The sequence below is a fragment of the Phlebotomus papatasi genome, chromosome 1 (assembly GCF_024763615.1).
Source record: "Phlebotomus papatasi isolate M1 chromosome 1, Ppap_2.1, whole genome shotgun sequence".
Lineage (NCBI taxonomy): Eukaryota > Metazoa > Arthropoda > Insecta > Diptera > Psychodidae > Phlebotomus > Phlebotomus papatasi.
The window spans coordinates 106,401,178-106,422,227 of NC_077222.1; the positions used below are offsets into that span (position 1 = coordinate 106,401,178).

Consider the following 21,050-nt stretch of genomic DNA (forward strand, 5'->3'; position numbering starts at 1 on the left):
AAGTTGTTTTTTTTTTCGTGTAAAATCATTAGGAATAGTGATCTTTTAACACTTTCGTCTCCTTTGGGGCTCTGGAAAAAGAATTTTTTAGACTACTTAGAATCGATAGAAATCCGATTTTTATGGATAATTGCAAACTATAAGGATGTCCAAATCTATGATATTTTTTGCAGGATCCCAATTGACTCCGAGCTAAAATATTTTTTGGTCAAAAATAGTGAAGATATTATGACTTTTTTTTTATATTTCTAGAACAGAATAAGAAAAAACCTCTCGAGACGATTATTATGATAACGAACAATTACAAATAGTATAAATTTTAATCTTTCTTAAATTTTCAAAAAATTTGTTCAAACTTTTTGGGTGCGCTCGTCCCCATAAATCTAGACGTCAAATGTAACAGTTTCCACCAATTCCCGCCATTTGCTTTTTGACACCAACCTTGTGTGACAAGGGGTGAATAAGTGGATCTCAGAGTGCATCGTGAGCGGCGATCGGCAAAATTGGTCAATCTGGAGCTACAAATTGACAGATCGGCATAATTTGGCTATAAATCGACAAATCAGCATATTGCTTAGCAAAAATCGGCAGATTGGTACGATTTTAGCGAAAACTTGGCAGATTTAAATGTCAGTTCGCTATTATGAAGAATAATAACGTTCGTTTAAACTTATGTGGCTTGGCTCGTTTAAACTGTGTGGTTCGTTTAAATACGTATCGCGGAATTTCTGCGGAAATTTTGCCGAATCGGCATACCGCATATCGGCACGAAATTGACAGGTCGACATGAGATCGAAAAATCGGCACAATTTTCATAACGAATGACCCGTGAACAGCACAGTTATCTACGCCTTATTGTATAATATCCCTTTTAAATCATGTATTCTTCTTCTGGCATTATGCACTTCGGGATTATACACCTAACGGAATTATGCACATTAAATTATGCTAATTTGTCTACCATTGGGAGTCAATTTATGAAATCATTTTTGAAATAAATATGTATAGGGAAGACTGGGGCAAAAAGTTACAAAACGGATATTTTTTTTACAAGTTACATGAGCTTTCCGCTATACAACTTTATGAAAGTAATTTTCCTCTATTTTGTAAGGAAATACAGTTATCGAGCCGTTTTCGTAGTATCAGGTATGGGATATTATAACATTTTTATTCGTTTTGTTATGGGCTTCCGCAAATTAAAAAAAATACCTGGATAACATATTTTTATGGGAAATTTATTCCTCTGCATCTTTGTAAAACACAGTTTTCTCTATCTGAACGAGCATAACGCTTCTCAAACTATTTTAGAAAAAAAACACACAAAAAACTGCAAATCGTTTGACCAATACAAACAACAACCGGCAAGACATGGCAATGAGATTTCATTTCGCCGTGAGCCATCAGAAATTGATTCGATCTTTGTTACTTTTTTGTTCCATATCTTTTGTGTTACTTTTTACCGCAAATTTTCGTTTTTAATAAAAAAAAAAGATTTATTGAGAAAAGAATCTTTGTAAAATTTTAAAAGAGATATCTGTTCCGTATTCAAAGAATCCAAATCATTTAGAAAATAATTCCCAGTGCATAAATTTTGAAGAATAAGTAAGTAATAATTGATATATTCTTCAAGGAAAATATTTCAAAAATAGGTTTAAAAATTTCGATATATTTTATTTTTTAAATTCCTTGTTCGAATTCTAAGAAACACACAACATCGAAGAAGGTCTTTGGAGGCTATTTTATGGAAAAAATTTAAGCCGCTATCTTTTTTATCTTGGAAGATATTGAATTTTGAAATTTTCGATTTGTGACTTGCCCCAGTCTCCCCTATTATGTTGCGATGCGTGAAATTTAAAAACATTGCTTCATTTTCAGAATAAAACTTTAATTTTTTTTATAAAGATAAAATTTTTAAATATTCTAACCATTTCTTAAAGAACTCTGGCCAAAAAGTACTGTTTGCTAATGCATTTCTTTTAAATAGAGTTGATTTTTTTTTGTTTTGACTACTGTTACTACGCGCGAAATTCGTTCTACGTCGGATTTATTCAAAAGAAAACCCCTGTGGGTATGCAAATTTTCTCGATGAAGTGTATTTTCATGAGACCTCTGAGTCTATGTTTCAGAGGTCTCAAAGAACTCCGAGTACTCCAGCGACTCCGTTTTTTTTTTAGATTCAAATTGTGTATCTTAAGTATAATACGCGTAATTTAATGTGCATTTTGCGTATTTTACACGTGTCACAATTGCAACGGACGGTTTTTTTCGTGACAGGTGAAAAAATCGCCAAAATCCAAGTTCCAACACGACAAGAACTTCCGCAGTTTCCAGCTACTTTCGCCGCTCCTTGGGGCTTTTTGGATGTTTGACTGATCAAGTGAAGTGACATGAAGTCCCTGTCCAGCATAGAACCAGTGATTTTTCTGGTATTAGTGCATGTTGCACTGAGTCAGAGAGTAGCTCCCGGAGTCCCACCAGGTCAATACGTAAGTAGCCCAAGGATTTAGCCGGTAGACTACTTTACTAATGGACTTGGCGATACTTTGCAGCAACCCCCGCCACAGCAGGTGCCACAGTATCAACAGCAAGTGCCTAATCAGCCGCAGTACCAGCAGCAGCAACATGCTCCACCACCGCCGCAACAGCATCAGCAGCCTCCGCCACAGCAACATCATCAGCAGGTCCCTCAGCAGCAGCAGCAACAGCATCATCAGCAAGTTCCTCAGCAACAACAACATCCGCCCCATGGGCACCATGGTCAGCCTCCGCAGGTCCTCAATCCCGGCAATATCCAAGAAGAGAGAGAGTGAGTAGCATTTGATTGGTTTCTCTTTTAGCTGCCCTTTTTTCTACGCACTTTTTTACATGCCTTTTTTGAAGCGTAATTTATATCAATTTTTGTTTTTTTTTTAATTTTTTATTTAAAAAAAATTGAAAAAATAAGAAATTGAAGAACATGCGGGATTAATTGTCCGGACTTATTTATTTGGCTTGATGGCGGAATTCCCAAACATTTTTTTTTGTTGCAAAAGATAAGATAAAGAGCTTTCGTGTTTGATGAATTGGTGCAATGTATTTGGTACTTAAAAATTAAAACTAAAATTACCAAAAAAAAGGAAAATTACGTGAAATTCTTGTAAATTCAAAAATTATAAATTTAAAATCTTAATCGATTGAAAACTTAAAATTTTCTTACGACTTTTTTTTCGTATGAGAACGACAACCTCATTTTGATATTTATTTTTTTTCTTATATTATCAAAATATTTTTTATGAATATTTCAATAAAAAATAGATTTTTCTTTAAAATATTCTACTATTTATTTGTTTTTGATTATTTTTATGTAATAAAAAACATGTAAAATTTATTTTTTGCAATTGAGAATGTTTCTCATATTACAAAATCTGAATGAAAATTTTACAAAGTTCATTAATTTATTTAAATAGTTTTTTTTAATTCTTAAGTAAAACAAAAAAATTCGTTCACTCTCGCAAAAATTAGATCAGAAAAAATTTCAAATAGCTCAACAAAAAGAAAAATGGAGCATAAAATATTCACTGTTAGCCGAGACACATACCATAAAATCTAAATGATCGATCTGTCGTGAGTAATCTTTATTTTTTGTTTTAGTTCCTTTTTAAACGAAACAGAAGTTTCATATAAGTAATGAAATACTAGTGAATCTGATGAGGAAAACTCCCAAGTCATTTTTTTTGAGAATTTTTTTTGGGTTCGTGTCTGAGTTATTTTTCTATTACGAAACGAAAGTCTTTCAGAAAGAAATGATAAAAGTTCCATATTTGAATTTGTGAGCAAGAAAATTACTTATGCCAGTGCGGTCTACTCTTAAGTCATGGAAGGCAGAATAGCTTTTAAACAGAAATTGTATAATTTTTTTCAATTTTCTCTACCTCTTTCTTTTTATACATTCTCTTACCTAAGACACACGCCATGGAAACCTGTTGACTGCATTGTCAAGAGTTACTTAATTTCCAACTAAATCTACAATCACTTTATTTTAAAAAAGAAAATGCTATTTGATTTGAAAAGCAAAAACTGGATACGCCGCAGTAATAATCTCACAGATTTTTTGTCATTTATCTGCATTCTGGTGTGTGTCTTGGATTACTATTTTTTGTGGTAATACTTTATTATGATATAGTGGAAATTTTCGACTGAAAACAGGAAGAAAAATTACAATTCAATTGCAATTGGAAAGTCGCAATGAAATTTAGAAGAATACGACACTATAATTTCCATGATGAGCTAAGACATACACCAGGAAAACCTGTTGACTGCCCTGTCAAGAGTTACTTAATTTCAATCTGAATGAATTTACCGCAGTGATAACCTTAGCTCTTTTGTCATTTATCCATTATTTAATGTGTGTGTATCGAATTACTATTTTTGTGGTACTATTTCATTAGAATACAGATCAAATTTTCTACTGAAAACAAGAAGAAAAATTACTATTGAAAGTTGAGAAAATTGCAATGAGAATAAGAAAAAATCTCTGTAATTTTTCATGAAGACCTAAGACACACCTTGGAAACCTGTTGACTCCAGTGCCAAGGGTTGCTTATTTCAAATTTGATCTACAAATGTTTTAATTGAAAGACGAAAATGCTCTTATATTTGAGTAGCAGATGATGAATTTACCGCAGTAATAATTTATTATTATTACTGCTTTTTTATGATTTATCGAGTATATGGTGTGTGTCCTGGATCACTACTTTTTTGTTGTATTACTTAATTTTCATCTACCTCAAATTTTCGACTGAAAACAGGAAGAAAAATTACCACTGAAATTGTGAAAATTTCAACGAGAATTATGAGAAAAGTGCTTTCTATAATTAGCTAAGACACACAGCATAGAAACCTTGTAACTACACTTCCCAGAGTGACTCAATTTCCAGCTGGATCTATAAACGTTCTAATGTCAAGAAGAAAATGCTATTTGATTTGAATAGCATGAAATGAAGTCTCCGTGGTGGTAATGTTAGAATATTTGTCATTTATCAACTATCTAGTGTGTATCTTAGATAGCTATTTTTCTGGAACTACTCCTTGTATTTGAAATTTTCAGCCGAAAATAGGGAAAATAGAAAAAGAACTTACCATTGAAAATTGTAAGAACTGTACAGAAAATTAGTTAGAAGAAAAATACCCTAAGATTTTCGTGATCACAAAGCAACCCAAGACTCTTACAGTGAAAACTTGTTAACGACACTCTCAAGAGTGACTTAATATCCAGGTGAATCTATAAACGTTCTAATTTTAAGGAGAAAATGCTATTTGATTTGAAAAGCAAAAACTGATTACCCTGCAGTAATAATCAAAGAATTTTTGTCATTTATCAACTATATGGTGTGTGTCTTGGATTACTATTTTTGTTGAACTACTTTATTATGATAAACTTAGAATTTTCGACTGAAAATTGCAAGAAAAATTACCACTGAAAAATGTTTAAATTTCAACGAGATTTAGGAGAAAAATACGCTATGATTTCCATAATTAGCTAAGTCACACATCATGGAAACCTGTTAACTGCCATATCAGAAGTTACTTAATTTCCATCCAGGTCTACAAACATTATATTTTTAAGAAGAAAATGCTATTTGATTTGAAAAGCATGAAATGAAGTCTCCGTGGTGGTAATGTTAGAATATTTGTCATTTATAAACTGTCTGGTGTGTGTCTTGGATAACTATTTTTCTGGAACTACTCAACTACTCCTTGTATTTGAAATTTTCACCCAAAAATAGGAAAAATAGAAAGAGAACTTACCATGAAAAATTGTAAGAACTGGAAAGAAAATTAGTTAGAAGGAAAATACCCTAAAATTACCGTGATACAAACCAACCCAAGACTCATTATTATTTTATTAAGAGAAAATTGCAAGTTAAGCACGACGTGTTTCTTATACTTTGGTATATGTGTCGGCTAACTCTTCTTCCTTGAATCCTTATAAGTAATTTAATTGATCATAAATCAGAAGTCTTTTCTACCTTATTGATCTCTTTCTCCTCATTTTTTAACTGGGAAATTTCCAGAGCCACTGACTGTTAAATATTTATTCAGGTGAAATGAAAGTGAAATCTAAACATTGAGCATCAAAATGAGAATTCTGCTCAAACAGAAAATTCCACATGTTATACCTGCCATGTGGGAAATTATCTTCATGCTCGAAAAAGTGCGATAGCAGGGCAATTTTTTCCTGACATTTTTGTGGTGTTTTATTGCGCACCTGGGCATAAATGATATTACTCAATTCCCAATAGCCACATCAAGGAACATTTAGATGTTCCGATTGATACCAGCAAAATGACTGAGCAGGAATTGCAATTCCATTACTTCAAGATGCACGATTCGGACAATAACAACAAACTGGACGGATGCGAATTGATCAAATCACTGATTCACTGGCACGGTAAGTGACTTGGTTTTTGTTTGTCCTTCCTTTGAGTCTTGTTCCTAATTGTAATCTCTCTCGCTTCTCTTGGCATCCACATTGTTCGTATGTTGATGCTTTTGTCATTATTTTTCCTGGGGGTGCTATCATCTGCATGTAGAGCAAGGAAGTAAAGAACATCATGAGGGTCAGCCTCAGATTGAGGAGAAATTGTTCTCGGATGAAGAACTTGTAGCTCTCATTGATCCTATACTCCAGATGGATGATCTCAGTCGAGATGGTTACATTGACTATCCTGAGTTCATAAAGGCACAGCAGAAGGCAGCTAAACAGCAGAGACCTTAAAGATTTTCAAAGGTCTCTTCACTGTCTTGGACAGAAAAAAGAAGAAGAAGAAGCGAGATGGTGGACAAAAGTGTGACGGACCTTCAAAGAAAAAGAGACTGAATCTCTGTTTCTCTCCACTTAATTTTTCTTCCGTGAAATTTTGCTCAGAATCTCTCTTATTTTATGTTGTACAGAGGTTATTTTTTTGTTTTTAAGTTCTTCCCTCGAATACTTGAGAAATTTTTTTTCTTTGTGACATTCCCCTGAGAGATTATAAAGTTTTTTTTTCCATTGTTACCATTGCTCTTTTCTTTTTGTCTTTTCCTGTCTTCAAAAATCATGCCATCTGTCGGTGGAGGAATTTTCAGGCACATCCAGCTTCTGAATTTTGTAGTCTTTGAGATTTCTGTGCTTCTGATGTTTTCGATTAGGTGAGATTCTTATACAAGGTGATAACTTTTATTTCAACCAAATAAAGATTTGTACAGGAAAACTATAAGAATTCGTGGTTTTATGGTGGATAGATTACTGGTCTCAGTAGATCTGAGATCCTGGGATCGATTTTTATCTCAAACCTGTGGGGGAATTCTGCAACAAATGATAATGTCATATGACTTTTTCATGGTAACTTGAGAGCAATACGTCATTAATGAAGACTTAATGAGCTTCGAATGTCCATTGTAAGGACTTATATGAAGCCCTCAGTGATTGTAAAAAATCGCATTTTCGTTTATCCGAAATTTACCACATAACGAGTTTAAAATTTGTTATATGACTTTGTCATACAGTTACAGAATATCGCTATTGAGTACTATAAAAAATTAAACTTTATTAAGTTACTAAAAGCACCAGAAAAGAACTTTAAATTGCGCGAAATTGTAAACCAAAGGGTAACTCATATTGAGAAACCCTTGTTAATTGTCCGAGAAACGCTTCGTGAAACCCGAGAATCTCGAGAAATATATCGCGAAAACCGAAAAACCCAAGAATTGCATCGCGAACCTCAAGAATTGCTTCGCAAAACCGGAGAAAATCTATAATTGCATCGCGAAACCCAAGTATTGCATCACGAAACCCAAGAATTGCATCGCGAAACGCGAGAAACCCAAGAATTGCATTGCGAAATCCGAAAAAACCACTCTGTGTATCGTAAAACCCGAGATACCCAAGAATGACATCGTGAAATCCAAGTATTGCATCTCAAAATCCAAGAATTATATCGAGAAACTCAAGAATTGCATCGCAAAACCTAAGAAGCCCAAGAATTACATCGCGAAACCCGAGTACACCAAGAATTCCATTGTGGAACCTTAGAAACCGAACAATCGCATCGCGAAACCAAAAAATTGCATCGCGAAACACGAGAAAACCACTCTGTGCATCACGAAACCAGAAATACCCACCCAAGAACTGCATCGTGAAACTCTAGAATTGCATCGTGAAACCCGAGTAAACCAAGAATTGAATTGTGGAACCAGGGAAACCGGATAATTCCATCGCGAAGTCCATGAGTTGCGTCGCGAAACCTAAAAATTGCATCGCAAAACACGAGAAAACCACTCTATATATTTCGAAACCCGAGATACTCAAGAATTGCATTGTGAAATCCGAGAGTTGCATTGCGAAACTCAAAAATTGCATCGTGAAACCCAAGAAACCCAAGAATTGCATAGTGAAACCCGAGAATTCCAGTTTTTGCATCGCGAAACCCGAGAAATCCAAGAATTGCATCACGAAACTCACGAATTTTATATCGCGAAACCCGAGAAAACCAATTTTTGCACCCCGAAAACCCAAAAAAAAACCCAAAAGTTGCATCGTCAGACCCGAGAAACTCAAAAATTACATTAAGAAATCCACTCTTTCCATCTCAAAACTCGAGAAATCCAATAATTGCATCCCGAAACCCGAGAAACCCAAAAAAAAAATGCATCGCGAAACCCAAGAAACGCAGTTTTTCCATTGCGAAACTCGAGAGACCAGAAACGTGAAATACAGAATCCCGAAACATCGAAATTCTGAATCTAAAACAAGAGGTACCTCATACCTTTATCGATTGTCCGAGAAACGCTTCGCGAAACCCGAGAAACTTATTTTTGCATCGCGAAATTCGAGAAACCAGAAACCTTTGTCAGAAAAAATTGGAATGAGTTCCCCTTGTTCTAAATCTAAACGTGATAAACACGTTCCTAAAACCGATCACACAAAAGATTGCCCAAAATAGTTTTAATAGTAATAGATTTGGTTTTCGGACAAAAAATACTTATCGGTTCATAGCCAGTTAATTATTTGTTCATTACCGATTTTAACCGCTTTATAAATCACTCAAAATATTGCCCAAAATACCTTGGGAGTAATATAATTAAATTGCGGATAAAAATTAGTTATCGGTTATGAACCAAATCATGACTGAATCATAACCGATTGAAACTGGTTCAGACTGATCAGGAATTCCAAGACCTTTCCAATATGATACCATTCGGTTGAGAAATTCTGTTTCTAGAACAGAGATGAGCCACAATCTTTTGAAATCGAACAAATGTCAAATGAAAATTTATACGTCAATGATCAAATACGTGGACAAATTTATTTTGACGTTTATACAATTTCAAACGGTTCTTGCTCAGCCTTGTCTAAAAGAGTCTTAATAACATTTGACCTTGAAAAATTGTTAGGGGGAAGTGGGGCTACTTTGAGCTGTGGGGCTAGATTGTTATACGACTTTTTCGCCTATTTCTAAATCAAGCTGGTTTTTACAATTATTTTATTTAGATCCATGATTGTTTTATCTATTCAAATTACATCATGTTAAAACACAGTTTCCTTGAGAAATAAGCGAAAATATCGTATAACAATGTAGCCCCACAGCTCAATGTAGCCCCACTTCCCCCTAATAAGACTGTTTCAACGATATTTTCGTTCAAGGACGACACATCCACCTGGGTAATCTCTAAATACATGGTTTTGGAGGGAAAGGGGAGGGATGGGGGAACATGATGGACATGTTAATGGTCCCATGACTTATGGGGAGTTCCCTAAAGTTCTTAAGTCTCTGTCTCTAACCGTTTGACCTTTAGAGCTGGCGGAATTCGAAAGTTCTGATTTCCAAAATTCTACCAAAATACAATCCCTTGGAGCAGAGGTCAGCAAGAACCGTTTGAAATCGAACAAATAATATCATATGAAAATTTTACTTCAATGCTCATCAAAACCGTCAAAACTATGCTATCGGACAAGCTTATTTTGACGTTTATTTAGTTTCAAACAGTTTTTGTTTACTCCTGCCTTAGAAGGTAAAGAGTCGAGATATTGAAGGATATATAATGTATAATCCTCTCTCTGTTGAGTATAAGTAGTATAAGGAATTCTGATTATCTCAGAAGTGGTAAAGCGTGGCGCTGTAGACGACTTGAGCGGCGACTTAGAAACAGTTGCCCGGCGAAAATGGGACCAGACACGGCGAAATTGAGAACAATTCCATGACAATGTATTCAAAAAATAAATAAAAATGAAGCGAAAACGAAGTAGAATAATGAAATTAATTCTTCAGTTTAGATTGGGATTTATCTAATTATTAAGAACCATTTTCATATCATATCTTCAGTCAATTATCATTTTTTTATAAACTATTTCAAAGCTTTAAAAAAGAATTACGTTACAGCGCCATATTGAATTGATAATCGATTAAGAATCTCACCTAAAATGCTGAAAAAGCTTGTCAGTGATCTGTAATCTGACTTTTTGGACAAATTCTGATAATGGCTTTCACAATTTGGCGCGAAAACTTTAATAAATAGGCGAGGGCACAAAACAGCAAGCAAATGCAGCTACTTATACTGATGCCCAACTGGAGAAAGTTGTTGAGCATGCCTTGACAATCATGGATATGAACAAGGATGGCTTGATCGATTACCATGAATTTATTAATTCAAGAGGGTAAAAAAGGGAATTCCTCTTTCAAAATTTATCGTTTTTTGACAACATACGATCGGTGTAGGTGTAAGCTTTTCCATCGTTTTGTGTTAGAGGTTGGAATGAACTATAAGACGGCGATGGACGCATAAACGGGTGATAAAAATAAAGAAATGACAAATTAATGTAGTTAAAATGTTTCTTTTTATTGAATTGTGCCCTAAAGTCCAACAGCTGTCAAAGTTTCCACGCAACAAGAGACATATCTTAAATTCCAATTAACCGTTTTTCATCATTAATAGTGCAAATGAAAGGTCTTGGAAAATACTACAACTTTTAAGAATATTTAAAGTTTGTAAAATGAACACGATTGGCGCTGTAATCGCCCAATCATTTTAGCACATAACCTCAAACTTTAAGCTTCAAAGCAAGCATTAAAACCTTTTAATAAGAATCTCACCTAGCATAATCTAAATTCAAAATGATGTAGTCTCTAATCTGTCTCTCTTTGGATAAATTCCGGTGAAATCTTCCGCTGATCTGCACTGAAACGCTTGTAGATGAGGGATTTCAAGACAAAGAACATGCTACGTACACTGATGAACAATTGGAGACGATTGTTGAGAGTGTCATGGGAATGATGGATAGGAACAAGGATGGCCTGATTGAGTATCATGAGTATATCAATTCGGAAAATGCACAAAATCGTGCTGATGACCTCAAAGCAAATCCTGATATGGTCAAGAAAAATTAAAATAGATTTTTTTTCAGTATATTTGCATTGTTTTTTTTTCTTTGTAAATATTTCTTGTACATAGCACAAAATTCTTCGATTTTTTTAACATTTTTTTTTAAAGATCATATTGCCTCAATATAATGCTGTAAGACAAGTTTTTCTGCCCTTCTGATTTGAAAGGGAGAGGAAAATGGGTTTTCAATAAAATACATGATTTGCTGATGTAAATTTTTCTACATCTCTAAAATTTTTTTTGAGTGAAAAATGTCAAAAATGTTGCAGAGGAGTTGAAAAGCTTATGAGTGAAAAAACCTGTCAAATGTGCTGAGATTTAAATTTGATCCGTTATAATCCTGGGAATGATGAAAATGGATGAATTAGAAACTGTATCCCTTGACTGTGGCCAGGGAGGGTGATGCTGATGCCCAGGGTGGAATCTTCACTAGCATATTTGTGAATGTAGGCGTAAATTCTGCTGAGAGATTCCTAAATATGGCCACTAGGAGGATATCCACGAGAATTTCCGGGACTGATCCTTCGGAAATCTTCATGGTAAGCGTAAAATTGAACAAATCTCCCGGGAAACCACTTTCAATGTTCACAAAGTGGCTTCTATTGCTGTAAAAATCCATCATTGGAGGGATTTCTCTGCCCAGAGTCCATTGGATCAGGGAGACATTTGTCCTGGGACGAATAACTAGAGCCATTTGTCTCTTCGGGATCAGTGACAGATCCAGTTGATGAACAGCTGGAGTCACTGCTTTGCGTGTTTCCAGCTTCAAATGCGTATGTTCGCGAATCAGAGGTCCGGAAGCTGGAAGCCAGAATCCTCCAGTTTTCAGGTGATCCTCACGGTGAAATGGCATTCCACAGGCCACATCTACCGAACAGAGATCACCATCATTCTGAGGAATTGGCGTTCCGGGAGCTGATAGGCTCTCTAGAGTCTTCCGGGAGTTTCTATCCAGCTCCTGCATCCAGAAACCCGAATCTGTGTACCTAATCCTACCCCCAGTGTCGTAAAAAGTCCTCAAGGTGTGCTGCAAAACAATTTCCCTTTAAGTAATTTTATTGGAATTTCTCGGCCGAAGTATAAAGTCAAGTTGCAAAAAGAAACCTATCAACGGCACTTCAAATTCAGAGACTGAGAAAAAACCGGGATGCGATTAACGTTTTTCCTCATAACGATGCTTTTTTTAGTTTTTTTTTATATAATTCTTTTAATTTTCTTTTTTTTATTTTTTTAAACGCTGTCTTAAATCGTGGGTAAAACACGTACGCGCCAACATAAAACGCTCTGTCAGATCGTGCAAACCACGCACAGCACTAGCAAAAAACATCACTGAGAAAAAAAGACGGTGCGATTAATATTTTTTCCTCAGCAATTTAACACTTTTTTGGTGTAAAAATATATCAACATTTTTTAGTGTTAATTTCACACCTTTTTTAAGGGTAAAATTAACATGAAAAGGGGTATTTTTAACCCCTAATACACCTAAAAAGCATAATATTAACACCGATTTCGGATCAATACTTCAGGGTAAAATAAACATTTCCGGAATGTTATTTTAACTTTTTCGGATTTCTGTCAATGAAATTACCATGAGAATGAGCCTCTGTGGCTTTGGAGGAATCTGGGAATCGTCTCTGTAGGGAAATTCTAGTCCACTGTTGGCCAAAATGAGACGGAAGATGAGAAAAGTCCCCATCAAACCGTAAACCAGGTGTTTCCGCTGCGGCAGGAGCAGCGTCAGGGGAACCTGGGGAGGGTATTAGCATAAGTGAGTGGCCAAAATGTGACCCACACATTCAGTCTCACCATGTAGCTGGTGATGAAGAATGTGAAAGTAGCACAGACAGCTCCAATAGCCACGTCCGGATTTTGAGTGGCTCCAAGAGTGGCAGTCCTTGGGATTAGCATGTGAATGGTGGCGTGGTAGATGGAACAGGTCCACACCATGATGAGCATTTGGCCGCCGAGGTGGACGTAGAGCCAAAGATTCACTGAAAATATTTAAAAAATGCAAACGAATTTTGTGGGTTGGAATGATTACAGAATTGTTTACTGTAAACAAACACTCTAAACATTACTCCAAAAGTAGAAAGAGAAAAAGTTAAAAAGATAAAAAATTAAAAGAAGAAAACAATAAAGAAGAATTATGAAAAGAAGCAATGGAATAGATTCGCCAGATTCAGCTGGTTGATAAAAGAAAGTTATTTTTATTTTTGAGGTTATATATGGCCTAACCTCGGAAAAGCAAATTGTCCTATACAGGGAAATTTTTGAGTTCGAAATACTTCCCTCATTTACCCTATTTGAGAAATAAAGCCTATTTTTAAAGTGATTTTTTTGCAAAAGAAAAAAATATAACCTCAAATCTTATCAAAGAGATTAATATAAAACCTCTGAACTTAAAAAGTATTTAGTTTTTTTTCAATGGTAAGTTTATTGATTTAGTTTAGTCTCATTCTTTTAATAAAAAAAAAAACATTATTAACAGAACATACAGTACGACTCCGATAGAGCAACCCCTAAAAATTTTAAACACCGTGTAAAATTATGTAAAATTCCAGGTTTAATGCTAAACTTTTAAACCACTTTTGTTAAGTAAGAATCAGAGACAATTTTTAACGAGTGAAATAGTAACTATAAGAATTAATAACTTAAAATATTGCAGGTTAAGAATCAAATATCTTGACTATTGGAGTCGTACTGTATCTCTAAATTTTGAGGATAAGCACAACATAACCTACAGTATTGTGAAATATCTTTTTTATTGTGAGACTGTTGAACAGACTTCTGTTTGCTTGGTACGTAATCCCAGAAAATTTTGTGTTTGTGCACAGAGAGGCGACAATCAGAACTAGATACTCTCAATCTACAAATTTAACCCAAATAGAGACAGGAAAAAAATTCTGCCTCCATCTAGGCTTGAAATTGGGGGCCTTTTGCTGTCTAGGCGAATGCTCTATCAACTGAGCTTTGGGGGCACTAGTTTTGATTGTCTTTGCCACTGATCTCAACCAATTGCCATGTGCACTTCAATGCGTTTTCGACTCATTACGAGCCAGAGAAACGTAGCAGATAATGTACGGAAAAATAGAGCTCTCTTGATTTTTACTCTTTAATTCTTCACGACGTTTTGAGGATGAATGTCCTCTTCATCAGGTTTCGAATTGGAGGTAAAATCACGTACAGGTGGAAAAATTTACTAGGGGGAGGCTTTGAACTTTCGCATACTAAAATGATGTTCAAGTTCAGTGATTTTTTCTGACTACCATGCAAACCGTATGGATTCTCCAACTATGCCAAAAAAATGTCTTACTTATAAGGTTCATAATCCCACCAAACAAAATTCCAGGAAATCCTTAGATTTTCCTCCAGAGGAAAATGAAAATTTAATGGCGATTTATCCGATAGATGAATCAAGTTTCTATTATCGCACACGATTCACGCCATCATTGAACACCCCATTTTCACCGTAAATTTTGCACCGGACACTAAAAGTTGCACATCATTGTTTAAAGGGAACTCTAATCTACTTGATTAACCCATTTTTATAAGGAATAAAACATTTTAATATCACTTTTTTGGAACTTTCCTGAGAGATGTTTTATTGACATTAAAAACCATTTTTTTGCTTGATTCTACGAGAATTTCACTCCGGAAACGGTTAAATCTGATGAATACTTTCTTGAAAAGTCCAAATATCACCAAATTTACACGAATCAATAAGTTTTTAAAGCTAAAAATTGACTAAAACTCTGCAAGAGAGAAGACTACACAAGATTCCACCATTCCTCCACGGAGCCGGATATGCACAAAAACGTTTGAATGTGCATCATTGAAGATTTCTCTGTTCCTGCAGCTGCAGGAATCGGGATTTAGCACAGATATTGAGCTTCAGCAGGTGAACAAGCTAAAATTTTCACAAAACATCTTCTTACGGACAGTTTCTTTTCTTTGTCATGCAAAACAACACAATAGTGAGGTTATGTCAAAGATTGTCAAAAACCAGTTGTAAACTGTATGAGCTTATTACAGATGTGATTCTTTCATTGCACATTCAGTTTGTGCAAGCTTGAAAAATATTTTTATATCAAAGAAATGCAAAATTGCTTAATAATTACTCAACTGCAACCTATTTGAGTCAAATTACTTCTTGTTTATCAATTTTACGATTTTTAAGTTTTCCTTTTTAGTGATGGATCAAATCGGTAGATTACAATAGATGTGAATATGAGGGATCGTATCTAAAATGAAGTTTCCTGGAAAATATCTGAAAGAAGCAGTCTTCTATTTGCGATCGATGAATCTGAGTCAAGTTTGTGAATTTTGTTCCACCCACAAAAAGTGTCTGTTCAGCCTAAAAGATTTTTACTTAAATCTGATTCCTAATAACCCTTCTACCCTCTGTGATAGTAGTTTTTCAGAAAAGTGATATTAATTCTGCACAATCGTATGAAATATTGCACAGCAAAATTACAGTTTTTGACCTGTTTTTATTTTTTGCTTCCTGAAACTAGGAAAAAAGGATTAGACTCTCAATTTTTTCAGGAAAGATGGGATTTAAGGTTAGCTATTACAATATAAAGCCATATGTCAGATTCATAAAGGAATATGGGAGAAATATGAAGTGTCCGAAGGTAGCGTATATGCGAACGATCAAAGCCTCCCCCTACTGCACTTCATTATTGAGATAATTAGATCTCAATAATGGGGAATCCGAAAATCGTTGGAAAGTGAAAATGACTTTTTCTAGTTTTCAAGATTCAGTTCAGTCCCCAAGACTTTGTCAGTGGCTGGATCAAATAAAGAGGTTCCAGCCTTTTTTATTCATATCTAGGTTTTTCAGGACAATCTGTCCTTCCTGTGAGCGTTGGAATTTGTTGATCAAATCTTATGAATCAAACACAGAATTTCAGTTTTTTGAATTTGGTTAGGAGCGAATTTTCTTCTTTCTTTTATACAGCAAATGGACTGGCAGTCCGTTCTTGGTGGACCAACCAAGAACCACTGAGGAAGACACGATAAGTGTCGAAAACTCTGGTGACATTGTGTGTTTGATTCACAATGTTTGATTCAGATGTTCTGAAAAATCTAGCTCACTTCTACATCCGTCGGCTATCCCTTTATACAACTTTTTTATTCATAAGTTCAACAATACACAACTTGAGTAAGTTGGATAAAAAAATGCTGTAGGGGAAAGTACTCTCCCTTCGAACGTTCATGCCTTCGAATAATATGAATTTCTTACACTTTTTCTGAGAGATTTTCACATAATTATCAATAATTTATTATAACTAACTAATATTTAATAGAAATGTTTAAGTGTCTTAGTAAAACTTAAAGAAAATTCACATTATACGAAGGCAGGAACATTCGAAGGGAGAGTACTTTCCCCTACTGTTGAACTCATGAATAAAAAGGGCTCTCTCTTTATTTTCTTTAGCCACTGATAAAGGCTTAGAGACCGAGCGTAAAGATCTGAAAAAATTGATGCATAATCCTGAGTGATTTTCACTTCCAAACGATTTTCGGATTTTCTACTCCCGTAATTCGAATGTGTTTTAAAGTTATATCCAGCTTAAATTTTTATTGCTAACTGATTACTTAGAAAATTACCACTTTGAATTTTTAAGGTTAGATGTAACATGACCTGCAAGTTTTCAAATTAGTCTTTTGGCTAATTAGGGGAATGAGTCATATTATGCCAAGTGACTGGTTTGCATACAAAATTGCGTAAAAACGGAATATTGGAAGCTTGTGATTAGGTTATATTTGACATAGCCTAACATTCGAATTTAATCTCTTATAACAAAATAAAAGTAAATAAGGTATATTTTATCTGGCAAAATTTCTGAACCTGCTGCCTAGATTGTCTAGAAGTTTTCATAAATTTTCTATCCATGCGGAAAAATCTATTAGAATCTACCCCCTGGTAAGTGGGCTTTAAAGTTGAAGCCACTTTCTCACATTCACATACAGATTTGTATGGAAATTTTTCTGCACTCGTGACCGTTACACGATATATGTCACAATTGAGGTGTGCCTTATGTACAGGACTCTATGCCTTGGGAAGAGGGATAAATATTCTATATTTCCATCTAAAAAGTTTTTCGTAACTCGAAGTGTAAGCTGAGTTTGGAAGAAATTTATGAGTTGGCTTCAAACAGCTCCATATAAAAAAAACCTTTAGCCAGGGACTAGATTAGAATCTTCTTTAAATTTTAGAAGCATTAAACTTTAACCTCAAAAATGTAAAGGATGTGAACGTGTCTCTGAAAATTTGATTTCAGATTCTAGAATTATCTTAAATTTGTATACGGATAAAGTAGTCAAAATCACTTACTAACATTACGTATTGAAAAAGTCCCGTGTTTTTTTTTTATTTTGCTAGGTTAAGTTTTACATAACCTATATCCTGTAAATTCACTTTAGGATTCCGGATGACGAACGTGTAATTTTTTAAAGAGGACTTTTCAAATAATTTCTTGATCGATTTTAGCAAAATGACCTGCAAAACTATTTTTGTTTATAAAAAAAAAACACAAATAAATAAAACTTGAATTGTCTACCTGAATTGTCTACAAGAGTAGACAATGCACCTTTTATAAAAAATTAAAAATCTCACCTGTATTCTGAAGATTAAAAAGCCAAATGATGACCGTTGGGATGAGAGACAATCCCAGGAGAATCATTGGCAGGTAAAACAGCCTGTATCCACTGAATAAAAGTCCCCCAGCAACAACAATCCATGCCAAATTGATGCCCAGGAGAGCACTTTGAACTCTCAGCCCGAGACTTATCGGTGCCTCGGGATTAGCTTTGCGGATGTGAATGAAGCAGAGCAGGGCAAGGGTGGGAACAATGTAGAGTCCAATTGCGAGCCAGTGATTCCCATACCAGGCCATTGGCTTTCCGCTGGCGTCGAGATTCACGGCAATGGCATAGATCACAGTGGCAGTCACGAAGACAGCCATTGTGGCTGAGATGAAGGTGGACAGTGCCTCAATCCAGATGAATCTCGCGTGGAAGTCTCTGGTGGAGTGGGCCAGGGATGTGAAAGGCACAGCCACGGCCAGGATGGATACTAGAATCACGAGGAAGGCTCCCATTTGACGACTTAGGTGAAAGATTGAGATCCCCAGGAAGTCAAAGTAGATTCCGGGGGGATTGTAATCTAGTTGGGATATTGCAGAGAGGTCCTGAAGAAGGGGCAGGAGACTCCTGGACAATCTCTGAATCCCTGACAGAGTAACAGAATCTGCAGAATCGAACTTTGTTCTGTAGAAAAATTCTTCTTGGGGAATGAAACCGATTGCTGGGACTTTGAGCTTGTCTGAGAAAAATCCCAGTCCGTAGTCCCGTGCAAGGCCTGTCACTTGAGCAATCTCTTCAAGAGCCACTTGGGCGGAGGCATGAGGAACTGTCCTGGCGTAGGAATTGACCAGGAAGTGAGAATTAAAGCTGCTGAATTGAACTGTGTGTCGTCCATTAGATCCAAAATGTGGCAGGAAAACCATCCCACGAATGTCCTTTTTCCATGGATGGGCTTTTTCCTCGGTCAGGAACTCTTGGAGTCCACTGAATGTAAATATTAGGGCATTTCTAGGTTTTCCCGCGCTTTGTGTGAGACTTTTCAGGATTTCTAGGACAATGCAGAGATTTGCTCCCTCATGACCACTTCCGAGGGCAGATTCGTAGAGAAACTGCCCATTCCCAATAGCCACGATGAAGGAATCCCTGCTTCTTCCTTCAATTTTCACCGAAATGGCTTCAATATTGTGATAAACTTTGGTTGTCCTTCCATCTTGATAGGATCCAGACACACTTCTACTCTCCACGGAGATTTTCTGCTCACCATGAGCATTTTTCTCAATCCTTGAGATTTCTTCCTTCAGAAAATCTATCGTCGAATTTAGCTCCTTGGTTTTTAGGCGTTCATTGAGAGACTTTAGGCTTCCTTGAACTCTCTTTGAGAAATCATCTTCCCCATCAAAACTCCATTGATGCAGACTCCTTGAGATTTGCCAACAAATAAAGATCATAAGGAGACCAACAACTGACCACTTCTCTGCAACATTGTGGACGTTCTTCTTGGGGTAATCTGAAAGTCAGGGAATTTTTATAGGGCCTTGGGAAAAAGGGGCTTTTCCCTCCTGCCAGGAAAACTCACCACAATTGGGATTGAGGATTTTTCTCCTGCATTCCTTCTGCAAAGATCAATTTTATTAATTGAGTTTGATGTGGAGGGAATCCTGAAGACACTTACACTGTACATTTATGCAGAAATATTGAGAAAATTGATGGAAAAGTAGAAAATCCTGCTGTATTCTTCATCTGCAGAGGGACGGACATGCGCAATGAAAATTCTTCAAACGGAGGAAAATCTTGCTTTCGACCGCCCGGAGGGCTTTTTTTGTTTGTTAGTATCCTTATTAAAATTCCTTAGCAAGAAGGAGTAAGCTAGAGCAGTCATATGTATCATCCTGGGAGTATTCAGTTAGGAATTCAAATAGCTTCATACCAAGGCCTTCGGAATATCATTCTGATAGCCGCCATTTTGAAAAAAATCCTGGTTTTGTAGATTTTCTTCTGTTTTCTGGTTTATATCTGCTAAACGGTTCAACAAATTGCAACAATTATGCTACCATTGAAAAGGTCTTGGAATCTATCGTAGAATAGATCTTAGAAAATCCTCTGAATACACAAACTTTGTACAGTTACATTTTAATTTGATTGAGTTTATAAATAACTAAATTTTCGAACCAAAGATCGAAGGTCGATATCTCTTTCTGTTTGGGTTCCACATCCGGAAATGAACAAGAAATAATTAAGTTAATTGAAGTAACTAAGGCCCATTATACCTCATATTACAATTTTTTACAATTGAGCTTAGAATCTGATATATTTTGGATTAAATTCTTTAAAAAAGAATCAGAATTGTATTTCAAATCCTTCTATTTGTCTGAACAAAGGAGAAATTTAGAAAAATAATTGCTTTTCAGAGATTTTTAAATATTGTTTCGTTCAAAATTAGGACAGAGTTTTTAAGGTTATTTGAAACATAACCTCACATTGCTAGGTGATTTGTTCAAACGAGAGATTAAAGCCTATGCATACTTTAACCCAGGATACTTACTAAAGTATTAGAATTAGAAGTAAGCAGATGGCCAGGTAGCTTAGTCAAATTCAGGAAAGTTATTTTTGAGGATAATTCCGATTCTTTTTGTGTAGGGCGTTATTATGAAACATGAAACGATGTTAAGAGTGTTAAGTATAATTCTTATAAACCAAAATCATACAGCAATGAATCCTTTTCCTTCTCCTTCTTGGACAATAGAGTTTAATTCAAAGGTTTCAGGTTGTATTGCATCTAACCTTAAAAATTTAAGACCGTGTATATAGTGCAGAAAAATTCTTATTTTAATACTTTATTAAGGACAAAAAAAAACACTAACCTAAAAATTCTTTTTATTTCAAATACATGAAATTCTAACCTCCGAAATATAATAGTCCCTGACGTCCCTGACCACTTTAAATGTCTCGAAATCGAAAGTGTTTATGTTTTAATTCTTCTTATGAACAATGTATTTTTGAATAAAATGAAAACGAAGAATTCAATTAAGATCTTTAATTAAATTGTTTTATTTGACTCT

General features: G+C 35.3%; 2 protein-coding genes across 3 annotated transcripts in view; one reads left to right on the forward strand and one right to left on the reverse strand.

Annotated features, from left to right (window-relative positions):
• The window catches only part of LOC129799078 (multiple coagulation factor deficiency protein 2 homolog), a 60,522-nt gene extending 48,907 nt beyond the window's left edge, over positions 1-11,615 (forward strand). Inside the window, exons 2-5 of one of the 2 annotated variants that reach the window (XM_055842700.1) lie at positions 2,275-2,486; positions 2,550-2,806; positions 6,282-6,430; positions 11,212-11,615. In XM_055842700.1, coding sequence (XP_055698675.1) covers positions 2,388-2,486; positions 2,550-2,806; positions 6,282-6,430; positions 11,212-11,405 — 699 coding nt within the window. In that variant the 5' untranslated portion in view covers positions 2,275-2,387 and the 3' untranslated portion in view covers positions 11,406-11,615. Of the gene's footprint in view, positions 1-2,274; positions 2,487-2,549; positions 2,807-6,281; positions 6,431-6,572; positions 7,037-11,211 lie in introns of those variants that run through there. The other variant, XM_055842701.1, reaches the window with a different exon arrangement.
• A 77-nt stretch (positions 11,616-11,692) lies between these two features.
• LOC129799073 (endoplasmic reticulum metallopeptidase 1-like) lies at positions 11,693-19,758 on the reverse strand. Its single transcript, XM_055842691.1, has 6 exons — positions 19,664-19,758; positions 19,568-19,604; positions 18,023-19,498; positions 13,207-13,391; positions 12,989-13,147; positions 11,693-12,427 (listed from the first exon to the last, which is right to left on the reverse strand). Exons 1-6 carry the CDS (start codon positions 19,670-19,672, stop codon positions 11,765-11,767), a joined length of 2,529 nt encoding a protein of 842 aa, XP_055698666.1. The 5' UTR covers positions 19,673-19,758; the 3' UTR covers positions 11,693-11,764.
• Between the last annotated feature and the right edge of the window lie 1,292 nt (positions 19,759-21,050).

What these genes read in the sequence shown, in the direction of transcription:
- LOC129799073 (XM_055842691.1), bottom strand. An exon ending in TTTTAATCTTCAGAATACAG is followed by an intron (nt 13,392 to 18,022) that starts GTGAGATTTTTA and finishes AAATATTTTCAG; the next exon opens with TGAATCTTTGGCTCTACGTC. An exon ending in CACAGAGGCTCATTCTCATG is followed by an intron (nt 12,428 to 12,988) that starts GTAATTTCATTG and finishes ATTGTTTTGCAG; the next exon opens with CACACCTTGAGGACTTTTTA.